We start from the raw sequence: 13,337 nt of genomic DNA, 5'->3' as shown, positions 1-13,337 counted from the left end.
GTTTTAATTTTCTCTGTGGCTGATTGTACCTTAGCACAGTGCCTGGCACATAGTAGGTACTTAATATGTGTTGATTGATACCTTAGTTCAGTCCTTGAAAAGTGGTAGTCTTTTGCCAAATGGTAGATTTCTCTAATTGTGCCCCAGTTCTTTCTCCTGAATGTATGCAGTGCTCTCTGTCTTTCCTAGGTGGCAGCATTTGGAGGAATAAACACTTAGTTTTATTCAAGTTTAGTAAGAATTTAAGCCAGATGAAAGAATATGTTAGTAGGAGAAAACATTTAAGAACAGAAAAATAGTCTTCCAGCCGGAATACTGATGTGGAGCCCTGGCTAGAATATTTTCTTTAGGATGGTAAAGCCAATCCAGAGAAAAATAATGAAAACAAGGAAACAGGTGAAGAATGAGAACTCAGAAAAAAATCTTAAGAATGATAATCTCAGGGGGCAGCTAGCTGGCCTTAGAGTCAGGAGAATCTGAGTTCAAATATGGCCTCAGAACACTTGATACTTACTAGCTGTGTGACCCTGGGCAAGTCACTTAACCCCGATTGCCTTACCAGAAAAAAAAAAAAAAGAATGATAAGGATAGCAAAGGGTGAGGGTAATTTGAACAATTTTGAGCATGTGAAAGGTGACAACCAGGTGAGTGTTCCTCTTTTCCACTGAGGATAGTACAGAAGGACATAAGCATAAATAGCAGCAAAAGTGAAATTTAGGTCAAATAAAGCAGAATTTTCAATCCCAAAGAGTAGGCAGATCCTGTAATATTATTAAGGACCACTGAGTTGTTCTAATTCTACTGTGAGGGATATCCCCTGAAGTTTTTGGGTTTCAGCCATTAGTAGGCTGTCAGAAGTTTAATTTCTGGCAGGCCCATCTGGTTTGGGCTTTTTGTTTCTCCGTCTCTCTGAATTACTTTGGATTCTTAATCTTGAGAGGTAGTTTGCTACTGATGAAAAGGTTCATCTAGTTTTTGAAAATACGAGTTGGCAGCCGCCAGCAGAAACAGAACAAACCCAGCAATGAAGACTGGTTTATAATTTGAAAGAACTCTGTTGTAAGTGTTATCTGCTACTGCTATGATGGGAAGTCTCTAGCATGCTCCTTTTAGATTGCTTCAGTTACCTGTGAAGGGTTAACATCAGGATTTGTGGACTTAAGGGATAGCTTAGGTTTCCTTTCTTTGGCTCCAGGTCTAGGTTAATAAATCCTGCTGAAGGAATCCAGTTGCTTTGGCAACCAACCACTCTTCAGTCACCTTATTTTCTTACCTCTTTTCTCAATACAGACTTTTTGTCGTTGGCTAGAGAATTCTCTGAAGGGTTTACCAAAGGAAACAACTGTTGGAGCTGTCACAGTGACGCATAAACAACTTACAGACTTCCATAAGCAGGTTACTAGGTGAGTAGAGTATTGGGGAGGTTCTAAGGAATGTGGGAGGGGGGGTATGGGCAGCACAGAACAAATATCTCTGACCCTTGTTTCATCCCTAGGAGCTAGTGGGTGTGCTCTCTGTCCTTGTGAATTCATACCATTGTATCTATTCTGGATTGACTTTTATCTGCTACATTTCGTATGCATAGAATAGAAAAGGATTACATAGTGTAATGCTTGACCTGGAAGTTCCCTTTTAAAGCTAGATCTAATAAGCATCAATAACACTTTATTATATGTTCTTCTATATTAAATAGTGGCATGGGTGAGGTAGGTGAAGTGAGCCATGTATGAATGCTTTTCTTTACATGCATGTATGGTACTAACACACCAGTAGCAGAGTTCAACAAGTGAGCTTTCTCCCATAGGTGACACACATAAATCAGGAATTCTAGGTTCATTTATAATAGATTTTCCTTGTGTCTGCCTCGTTCTATGTAATATGTTAAAGCTAAGCAGCAGAGCTTTGAAAATGGGATTTGGTATTGAATTGGCACCCTTTAGGATGTAGCACTTAAAACCCTATATTCATGTCCTGGCTGTATCATTGAACAGTCATGTTATATCACCCAAGGTATTTTCTGAGCCTTAGTCTGTATACGTGAAAAAGAATATTTTATTTATATATATATATATATATGGTTTTTTTTTTTTTACTATCTACCTTTCAGGGCTAGTGTAAGATAGTGATCTATGTAAAGCAGTTTGTAAGTGTGAAGTGTGATAAAAGCATAAGCTGTTAATATTTGTTATTATTACCTTCCTGGACAGATGATAGAATAAAAGTTAAATACCCTCTGGAGATTTGGTTTATTTTATATCACTTTTCAAAATAACTCAACCTTAGTATCTCCCCAAGTGCCCCAACAGTTTGTTTACATAATTTCTCAGTATTGTTGAGGAGGATTGCTCCATAGTCATTAAATCTCACTGCTCTAGAAATAGGTGTTGTTTCAGTTCTAGGCAAAATGATTCATGTATGCATGGCTGAGTAATAACATGTGACAGCCTTGTGTCACATTTTTCTGGAAATGGGGATTTCCCTTTCATGAGGTATTTTTGTATAGTTCTTGAAGTGGTCTTACAAAATGACTTTAATTTCCTTTTAACTATGAATTTGTCCAGTAGAACTATTACACCCATAATGTTTGTGCCTAGAGACAACAAGGGAGGGAGGGAGTAGTAGCTGGTACTTTGGCGCCTGGTTCTCTTTTGGATTTGGTCAAGTAGAAGGCAGAGTCGTGTTAGTTTATTGATGAGTTTCCTCTTTTCTCATCAAAGTAAAACTTTAGGGAAAATGTGAACTAGTGTAGTAGAAAGAATTATTTTGACCTCCATACTTTTTTCATATAGTGAAGGACCTTTTCTCTCCTTATTGCCTGTACAGTAATATCAGGCAAAAGAACCTAGATTTAGGAGATGTCAAGAATAGAAAATAATAAGTTGTCTGTGTTTTATTGAATTACACTCAGTGCTTTCTTTCATATGCAAGAATGACAAAATTGCTCACCAGGGAACGTTTCAGGTTTCCAATGTCTTTCCAGCCATAGAGACAGGGTATGAACAATGACAGTATGGAAGTCCAAGAATAAATTGATTTTAAAAATGTAGCAAACTAAATAAATCATGGTGGTAAAAGAGATGGAAATAGTGATGGGAGTCTTATTTGTTTAGATGAAAACCCTTTCAAAGTAGTAGTGTTTGAAGATTTCAGTCTAAAAGAAAGCCTCATCGAAGATGTCCAGTGCATCTTGTGGTGTGCTCATCCCCTGCCAACTCCGGAAAACCACCCCCCACAGGACAAATAAGTTGTCTTCCTTGTTAGTGCTTGTGTATGTTGATGAGATAGCAGGGTATCTCTGAAAATATTCTCTCATTGGGTCAACACAGGGCCCCTGGTTTTTACCTCCATGCTTGAAAAGTTAATTTAAAACTTGCAAAAACCCCCAGTTAATAAAATTCTTTTCTTAGTTAAAAGCAGAGATGCTTAGCCTCACTGCATTCACAGTTACACTGGCCTCTTTGCCTTTACTCACACAAGACCCTTATCTCCCAACTCAGTATATTTTATCTGGCTGTCCCTTATACCTGGAATTCCTTCCTTCCTCATCTCCATCTCCCAGCTTTTCTGGCTTGCTTCAAGTCCCAGCTAACGACTCACCTTCTACAAGAAGCCTTTCCCAAGTCCTTATAAAATCAATGCCTTCTCTCTGTTGATTTTCTTGAATTTATCCCATCTGTATCTTGTTTGGATGTAGTTGTTGAATGTTAACTCCCCCGTTAGACTGGGAGCTCCTGGAGAACAGGGACTGACTGTTTATTTAGTGGTGGTGTTGAGTGGCAGGATGTTGGCTTCTCTTTATTTCCCCAGCACTTAGCCCAGTGTGGGTACACAGTAGGTGTCTAAAAAGTGCTTGTTGACTTGATTTCACTTATGAGATCAAAAAGCAAGCTGTGCCAGGTTGCAGCTTGGACTTCCCTGGATGTTTCATTGCTAAACGAGTTTGGCAGCTCCTCCTAGAACAGCCTGTGACATGATGGTAAAGAGTGAGCAGACTGCAGAAAAAGACAGTGCTGGTGGAGTTCCGAAAGGGGACCTGGGATTATTCCTCACCTTTCACAGTTAATTGGCTTCTTTAGATTGCCTGCTGCCTTTCAGCTGCTGGCTTCATGACTCAGTTTGCCTCCTGGCTGTAGAACCAGCACCAACACGTTATAGATTTGCCATCCTACCAGAGAGAGGGTGAACCGGTTCAGTTTCATTTCAGCAAGCCCCAGCATGCTTCTGCAAGAGCACTGGCAGATCCTGGCTTTCAGAGTCAGTCAGAGCCTGCAGTGAACTCTCATCTAAAAGATCAGTTCTTCTTTCCAAAGCCCCTAAATAATCTCTCTCGGTTGACATTGACTGCTAATAACTAGAATGCTTTTCAGTGCCATTTCACATTTCTCTGTTCTCTGCTTTATTCTGTGGGCCCTCTGGCAAATTGCACAAGGATACTCAGGGCAAAGAGATGCTGTTGAATATAGGTACTGCTGACTAGGGCATACGTCTACAGGTTCTGACCCAGTTTGTAATGGGGCATATGTCCCTGTTGCCAATGCTGCATCTGCTTCCTGTCCACAAATATCATTATAGGTCAATCAGTATTGGATCCTTTCCTTGCTTAAGTTGGTCACCACCTGCTTGCTCACAAGAGCTAAGACATAGAATGCCATTCAGTAAATCTTCTCCCAGCATGCCAAGTGGAAGACAGTACTCTGACACCCCCTTTTTTAGGAGGTTATTGAAACACCGTAAAGACAAACAGATTTAGAAGACTTAAAAAATCTCATCAGCACAGTGATCCACCATGATCCACCAGGGGACTTTTGATAGTCAGTACTTCCTGATGGAATGGGGGTGTATTCAAGATGCAGAATGTGGCATACATTTGTAACTTAGACAATGTGGGGTTTTTTTTTTTTTGCTTGCTCATGCGTAATTGTTACAAGGGGGTGCTTTTTAAAAAAATTTTCTTTTGAATTGGGAGGAGTAGGAGGGACAGAAAATAAATACTTGTTAATTGAAAGAAAGTTAAATGAATAAAAGAATTAAAAGGTTGTTGACCTGGAAGTTGTGGAATGGAGACTAATAAAGATATTTGGATAGTAAGATAAGAGAATAGAATGGGATCTAAGTTTTAGAATGTCAGAAAGAGGAAACAGTATGAAAAAATTTTGTTAATTCAAATTATTTATTTATTTTTAGTTTTCAATATTCAGTTCCATAAGATTTTGAGTTTTTAAATTTTCTCCCCTCCCCAAGATGGCATGCAATCTGATAGGCTTTACTTATACATTCATATTAAGCATATTTTCACATTAGTCATGATATGTAGAAGAATTAGAACTAACGGGAGGAACCACAAGAAAGAAGAAATAAAACAACAAAAGAAAAGGAGAGCATATAGTATGCTTCCATCTGCATTCAGGCTCCATGGTTTTTTTTCTGGATGTGGATAGCATTTTTCATCATGAGTCTTTTGGAGTTGTCTTAGATCTTTGCATTGCTGAGAAGAGCTAAGTCTATCAAAGTCAGTCATCGCACAGTGTTGCTGTTATTGTGCACAATGTTCTCCTGGTTCTGCTCATTTCACTCAGCATCAGTTCATATAAGTCTTTCTAGGTTTTATGAAAAAATCTTTAGTATCAAGTTGCCAGAAGAGGTGCCAGATAGAAAAACAGCTGAGATACCTCTAGTTTCTGCTATCTCACTAACTTCTGACAACAATCATGGCAGGTATTGGGGTTTGATGGTTTTGAAATGGTCACAGACTTTATAGAAAAGTTAGCTCCCAGCAAAGAAGATTGGTGGCAGAATTGAGAGTAGAAGCAAAGAGCTAGGACTCTGGGGCTTATTCTCTATGTCTATCTGTTATTCTACACAGTTTCTCAGCAGTTTTCCTTTACTAGCATTTTGATTTCAATTTTTTCATTTTTATTTTTAAAATTTTGATTCTCTTAAAAAAAATTATCTGATGAAAGCATTACACATATAAAAAAACCTGGAGAGGCAATGATCCGCCCCCTCTCTAAAAAAGAGAGAAAAGTTGAGATTTCAGACCTTACTAAAAGTGGTAGATTGTCTCTTGCTCAGAAGTTTTAAGACCAACATAGTTTATTTGGTTTTTACTAGAGTTCATCTAATCCTAAAATTGAACTGAGAGAGAAAGAGAAGCAGAAGCAGAGAGTGTGAATACAGGGGTAGGAAGAAGCCCAGCTCTTCTGAGATTTTCCAGGGAGTCAGTTGATGACTTTTATGAAATCTAAGTTACTGTTTATTGCTGGCCTTGAACCTGGGGTGACCTAGTCCTGTGTTCTGTCACTAACCCTGATTGCCGCTTCTGGGATTGCTGAGCTCTCCCTCCTACCTGACTTGGTGGCATGTTTGAATCTGGCCTTGTTCACTCTAGTTGCTGCATAAATCCTCATTAAAATTTGTTACATCTAGAAAGGAAAGAATTTCTTGTTGAATTTCTGGGGTGGAGGAGTGGGAGGTCATTACAAGATTCTGCTATTTATTCAAATCGGAGCTTTATCATTCAAGGCTTCACATGGAGTGGGAAAATTGGAATGTAGATGCCTGAAGTATTGACTTTTTTTCTCTCTTCTATACTATTCTGTCATTCCTTATACTTTTTCCCCTTGATGGTACTTGCTCCAAGCTAGAAGGAAAACTTCTGAACATAAGACCTATGCCTGGGAGGTGTTGGCCACCTGAACTCAGTTCCAAGCATGAGGATATTCAGATTCCAAGACTTTCTTTTCTCCCTAACCTGTACTAGGTTAATTCCACCAGATTATTGAGGTTGGGCCCAGAATTGTACCCATTTTGTTCATGAACTAGGTTCATGATCTGGTGTCTCAGTCATATTTTTTTATGGCAGACATAAAAGACAGAATTTTATGGCAAACATTAAAAGACAGAATTAAGTTAATGCCTTCCCAGTCAGCTCAGTGTTGATATGCGGGCGCCCCCCACCCCCACCCCCGTGAAGCTCCGATGTCTGCTTGAGGACCATCTCCAACTTCCTCCTGCTCCTCTTGCTGCTGCTCTACATGCCCCAACTCCTCTCTCCTCCTCCCTTAGAGAGAAATCCCGAGTGGCCTGTTTAACTAGAAAATCAATGACTGATGTAGACTTTGTTTCCCGTCTGAACTTTTCTAGCCTAAATTATGCTTCTGTGAGTAGAGAATTTAGTGTAACATTAACTTAGCATAGAAAACAAGACAGAACCTCAAAAGAGTATCCTGGCTTTTTGCTTCAACAGGGGCTTTTTGCTACTTTGTACTGAGATCTTCAGCCAAAATAGAGCATCCCATAAGACATTTTTTACCTTCATCTCAACCCTTCTGGAAAACACATTCCTTATAAAACTCTCATTTAGAGGATAAACGTGAGATATGATCAGGGAGCCTTGAGGCAGAATCTCTGCCTAAGTTGGAACACTTCTCAGTCTGCACAATTTTAGCTGCTCTGTTTTCCATCTTTATTCTCCTTCTCTCTTGTCACCACTAAAACCTAAAGAACTGGCCTTTTTTCTTTCCAGTGCTGAGGAATGTAAACAAGTTTGCTGGGCCTTGAGGGACTTCACCAGGTTGTTTCGATAACTTGAGCTCCTATACTGTGCCTGTCTCCCAGGTGAGTTAAGTGTTATCCCCAGCTCTGCAGGAACCATCAGGTTGTTAGTAACCACTCAGTGGTGATAACTGGATTCCAATAAAGGCAGACACCCTCCACCACCACCCTCGGGGCTAGAGAGTGAGGGTCTGAAGAGTTTAATATATTTAGTGATCATGTAGAGCATTCTTATGACTATATGGCATTAATTGACATATACTGAAGGAAGTGTTTGTCACTTTCTTATTCTGGATTACATTCCTTCTTTGTGGGAATTGAGCCAAGCTTGGGCAACACTGAGTCCTGGACTTTCCCAGGCAAACTCTTTCTCTCTCATTCCCTTTATTAAACACACATTCAGACAAAATTATTCTTAGGAAGCTTTGTATAAAAGGTGACAAGCAGTTAAGTCTCTTTTAATCATGTATGTGTCTTATGTAGTGGATGACTGTTTTGGGCATGAAGAACTTTGGTGGGCTGGGCAGAAGTACTGCCCTAAGAATGATTTCTATTCACTCTATCAGTCTGAGTTTTGACGGTTAGCAAAATTTCCACCATAACAATTGCAAAGCAACACCCTTTGCAGCCTGCCTGCTACTGGGTTCTCCCATTCAGCTAGAGAATTCTTTGACTGGTGAATTTTCAAGCAAAGAAGGTTCAGCAGTGCAGGAGTACAGTGGTAAGGCCCCATCCAAGGCAATTTTTGTCCGTGGTACCATTTAACTTCATGTTGTTCTCTTAGCTGAAAAGAAAAAAATTGCAGTTCTTTTGTAGAGCTATAGCTTGTCTTCCTAAGGGGATGTTCTGAATGGGTAGGCAGGATTCCATGGCCTGGGAGTGACCATCCCCTGAAAGGGACATTCAGCAATTCCTCATGGATAAGGATGGTTTGTTTGTTTTTCAATTTATGTTCTTAAATGGCTTGGGCACCTCAGGTGGCATCCATTGTTAAGCACAGAATGGACATTTATTGTTTTTAAGTGATGAAGACCCTCCTGCTTCACACAGATTTAGTGATTAAACTCAGAATGGAAGCCTGAGCCAGACAGCCTAGTACAGAGAAGTTCAGGGCTGCTCTGCCTAGTGGCTGAGTTCTTTAAAAAGTTGGCTCTGCACTACTAATCAGCTATCCTCTTTGTCTTTTCCCAGGAATGTCTTTTTATTAGAAGACAGGAAAATCGAAAGCAAGAATGTGTCTCACAATCAGAACCCTTCCTTGTGGCAGAGGGACTTTCACACCCTTTCACCAGAGCTGTCACAGCAAACGGGGAGAGACTTCTGGCCTCCCAGGGCAGTCCTGTGGGGAGTTCCTGTTTATGAGTGAGAGGGCAAATCAGAGTGATTTTTTTTTTAAAGGATGGCTGCAGCGTGTCCAGCATGGTGGGAGGGAAGCTGGTTTCCTGATGGACTCATTTTTAGAAAGGGAAAAAATATTTAATAAAAAAAAAAAAAAGGAAAAGCTAAATGGAAACCTGAAGAGAAACATTTGCCTGGCAACAAAAAAACCCAGAAACACCACACTAAAAGTAGTAAACTTTCTGTGAAATGAAACAAAAACCACACAATGGAATTACTTATGGAAATGTGGGGGTTGAAATGAATTAACCAAATTGCTGCACTAGGGAAGCAGGGAAAAAAAACCCAACATCTTGGAGGCGTTTTGGTGGGGGGGAGGGATGGGGGGGTATTTTGTTTCATTTTGTTGGGGGCAGGGATCCGAGTGGAGTAAGAATTTCTCCCACCCTCCAGTTCTTCCCCCTTTAAACTTGATGTTTAGACAAGGAACAATGAGCAAAAGAGCTAGAGCTAGTCCTGACCTGTACACGTGGTTCACCAGTAAGTCAGGGGAGCATGGGAGCGTCAAAATTCAAGCCCACCCCAACTCTGGCCCCATTCAGACCCTAAGTCTATTTGCATCTGGCTCATCCAGTCGTTGTCAGCCTCGTGGAAAAGAGTCCAAAACTGGGGGAGTCATATATATATATATATTATATATATATGTATAGAAATTTTCTCTTTTTTAGGTGTTTTTTTAAAAAAATTTTTTGAGGTATTTTTTTTTCTTTTTTTTTTCCCAGATATGGGAAAGAGGAAAAGGGGGTTGAAATTTAAAGAGGTGTGTTTTACGGGGCTGACCAATAACTATTTTATTCAAAGATTTGAAAATTATTTGATGGGGGGGAGCCAAAAGCAGATCTTAACATTTCAGAGCAGTGTAGCCCTGCACAGGTGTTGGACTTGAGCGCATTGTTCCGTCTGGTGTTGTAGCCATCTCGAGAACAAACCAACAATGACAAAAAATAAACTGAAAAAAAAACAACAAAAAATAAAATAAAAATGTTCATTTGCGTTTCTCTGTCTTAACTACTACTACTATTTGATCATTTTCTTCCCCTAATTTGTTCACTCTCTGCCACCCCCCCCCCCCAAATTAGCTTTGAAAAGGTCTAGATTAATACTTTGGTCTTTTTACAGATGGAGGACAAGCTTGTGCCTAGGGTGTTGCTGCAGACTTATGATAGTTCTCTTATCTTTCTTAAGAACGTGGTCCCAATGCCCTTCAACTTTCTCCTTAAAGTCTAAAATCCTTATGTTGCATTTCTTATTTTCTTAGAGGTCTTTATGGAGGGAGGGGTACCTACAGCAACTGATAAAACACAAGTAGTTTAATGTGTAATGGCCAACATATCTGTAGTTAGGAGTGCCTGTGATTCTTAGGATCACCTTCATTTTGGAGATGGCAAGAAAGTGATGTAGTGTCAGGCAAGATAAGGTGAAAGCATCCCTGATCCGAGCCCAGGGTCACTGGAAGGAGGTGCAAGCTGGAGCACAGGCAGCACAACTTGGAGATGGCTGAGCCGTGGATGTTGCTTGCCTCTGTTTATATCCCCATCACTCAGCACGGTGCTTGGTACACTAAGCACTTAATAAATGCTTTTTCATCTTTTTTAGTAATCAGTTTCTTAATTTCCCCCTCTCAGTCTGCTAGCATTTATTATGCTCCTACTGTATACCAGGCATTTTTCAAGGATGAGGGTTGGTCTTTGGAGAAAGGCTTATGTAATCCCTTTGCATTTCTCTTATCACCTGTCATCTGACCTGTACGTCTAGTCAGTGACTACCTTCAAAGTCCGTGAGCACTGCTGTTGATGCTGGGTTATGGGGAAAACACCCCTACCCTAACCTATTTGCTAGTCTGGCATTTCTTGTGAGATGAAAATCTCTGCTTGACTCCCCAGTTTCAGCTGATAAGTATTTGGAATTATTCAAAGACATCCTGACTGAATTTCCCAGAGCTGCAGTGGCAACAACACTATCTAAAGAGCTCAATACTAACAGGCAACATGAAGGAAATTAACTGGTGAAGTGGGTCTGTCTACACTGGCCATTGTGACCCCTTTGGGAGAAATTGATGAGTGTGTCACAGCTAGGTCAGCTAACGTGCCACTGTGTTCTGCACTGTGCCCCAAGTATATGACTAGGCAACAGTGCTGATAATTGTGTGTCACTAGCAGGGACTTCATTTATGGGAACAGCACTTCTTTCTTTAATAGGCAGGAGGCTAAGTGCTGAACTTTTCTGTAGAGAAAGTTCTCTTCACTTTTTTTGTTCTTCGAAAGAAATCGCTTTAAAAAATAGACCCATCTCTGTTCTCTGACAGAGTCTTAACCCATTTTGGGGGAGTACACCCTAATTGTGCTTTAGTCTTGGACAATAGCAAGTACCTCTTGCCCAGGTGGAAGCTAGCTTTGGCATCCCAGAGGGAAAAAGATCTCCAACTTAAGATGTACCAGTGGCTTTTATGACCTTTGTTTTAGAAAGGGAAAATTTGTTTTAGAAAGGGAAAATACTAAACCAGACAAAATAGGTTCCAATTAAAATGTAAGAAAGGTTGTTTGGTTAATTTTCCAGTGAGAGGTGGGGCTGAACTATACCAGTCCAACTCTTTCTGTTGCAGTGAAGCTGAGGAGTCTTTATCTTTACGACTATGGCATATATCTACGAGCATTTGTTATGTGTGCTGGGCACAAGGGATACAAATAGAAAATTGATATGCACCCTGTTCTTAGGAAGTTTGCATTCTACTAAGGGGAGACAACATGTTCCCAGGTCAATAAATACAGAGTGTATCTAGTGTGGGTGATGGGGCATTTACAACAGGCAGGAAAGGCTGAAGGGGAAAATCATTTTGAAAAATGCGTATTAGTAATCAGAGGACCCCATTGCCCTTCCCACCACTTGTTCTCATAAATGTTAAGAAGCAAAACCCCATAACAGACATCAATGCAAGGACTAGGTGGAAATGATTGAGGAGCCATGGAAGTCTATATAGAAAGTACATAGTATAAAAAAGTCTCAGCTGCTTAATTTGCACTGTGAGCTTCTACAAATCATTCCATGTCTCTGAACATTAATATTTATAGTTTTGAAAGTAATTGTTAATACAACAGCAATGCAGTGCACACTGAGAAGATAGAAGACTAACCGAAATTAATGGGTAGTTAGGTGGCACAGTAGATAGGGTACTAGCCCTGGAATCAAGAGGATCTGAGTTCAAATCTGGCTCCAGACACTTAATAGCTGTGTGACCCTGGGCAAGTCACTTAACCCTGTTTGCCTCAGTTTCCTCATCTGTAAAATGAGATGGAGAAGGAAATGGCAAACCATTCTAGTATGTTTGCCAAGAAAACCCCAAATGGGGTCAGGGAGAGTCGGACACATCTGAAACGAGCTACAACAGAACTGAAAATAGGGTGAACTGTACATTCTTATCTATGAGAATGACAGGATATTAGAACCATTTGTGGTGAGGATTCTTTTACTAATGAAATAGGCACAATAGAATAAATATGAGCTCCCCTGCTTTCCCCACATTAGTGCTCTCTTCAGATTACCTTCAATCTAGCAATCCACCAACGAACGAGAGAAAGACAGAGTAAGGGTGCTTGCCTGGTGGATAGGAATCAGAAGAGGCCTCTTGAGGGAGACAACCCTTGAGCTGGGCCTACAAAGGACGTCCAAGTGCAAAAGTGAGAAGGGAGAGCATCTCTGGCATGGAGGATACCCCGTGCATGAGTGCAGAGTCCAGATGGAATTTGTATGAGCAACAACAGCAAATGGGCTAGCCTGGCTGGAATTTAATGTGCAGACTAGCCTAGAAAGAAAGGTTGGAGCCAGGTTGTAAAAAGATGTAAATGTCAAACAAGTATATGTTTTATCCCAAGGATAATAAGGGAGCCGTGGAAACTTTTAGACAAAGACCCGATCAGCTCATCCTCTAGCTGCATTCAGTAGCACTCAAGCAAGAGCAGAAAAGGCATAGGATTATAGCTGTGAAACAGATGAATGTCAGAAGAACAAGGAGACAAGGGATTCCAAAGAGTGGATTTGCAAGAGAGGAAAGTGAATCTAAAGCAGGGTTACAGCCTGGGAAATCGAGGAAGGCGTGCAGTGGCTCGAAGTTACAAAGGATAGAAAACAGGGTTAGGAAGGGTGGAGGTACAGGGAGAAGTAGAAAAGAGTGGAGGTGACGTCCAGAGTTGTGGAGATGGAACATCTGAGGGTGGTGAAAAGATCAACGTTGTGACCATCCCTGTGAGTGTGACTGATATGATATTACTGGGGTGGTAATTAGGTAAGGAACCCTAAGTAGTCTTTCACCAACGTTTGGTTGGAAAGCAGGACTGCTTTCAAGATCAGCCAACTGAAGCAAAACATCCTGTCCCTGGTTAACATCAGAT

General features: G+C 40.6%; 1 protein-coding gene across 1 annotated transcript in view; it reads left to right on the top strand.

Annotated features, from left to right (window-relative positions):
• TNPO3 (transportin 3) overlaps nt 1–9,945 on the top strand; it is a 118,473-nt gene extending 108,528 nt beyond the window's left edge. The window contains exons 21-23 of the mRNA XM_027840142.1: nt 1,291–1,403; nt 7,526–7,617; nt 8,746–9,945. Of these exons, the coding sequence (XP_027695943.1) occupies nt 1,291–1,403; nt 7,526–7,586 (174 nt within the window). The 3' untranslated portion in view covers nt 7,587–7,617; nt 8,746–9,945. The remainder of the gene's footprint in view (nt 1–1,290; nt 1,404–7,525; nt 7,618–8,745) is intronic.
• Nucleotides 9,946–13,337: the final 3,392 nt, after the last annotated feature.

This window comes from Vombatus ursinus, unplaced genomic scaffold (assembly GCF_900497805.2).
Source record: "Vombatus ursinus unplaced genomic scaffold, bare-nosed wombat genome assembly UNPS02014839.1, whole genome shotgun sequence".
Taxonomy (NCBI): Eukaryota; Metazoa; Chordata; class Mammalia; order Diprotodontia; family Vombatidae; genus Vombatus; species Vombatus ursinus.
Note: the sequence above shows the minus strand (reverse complement) of the source record. Positions and strands in the feature narration are given on the sequence as shown.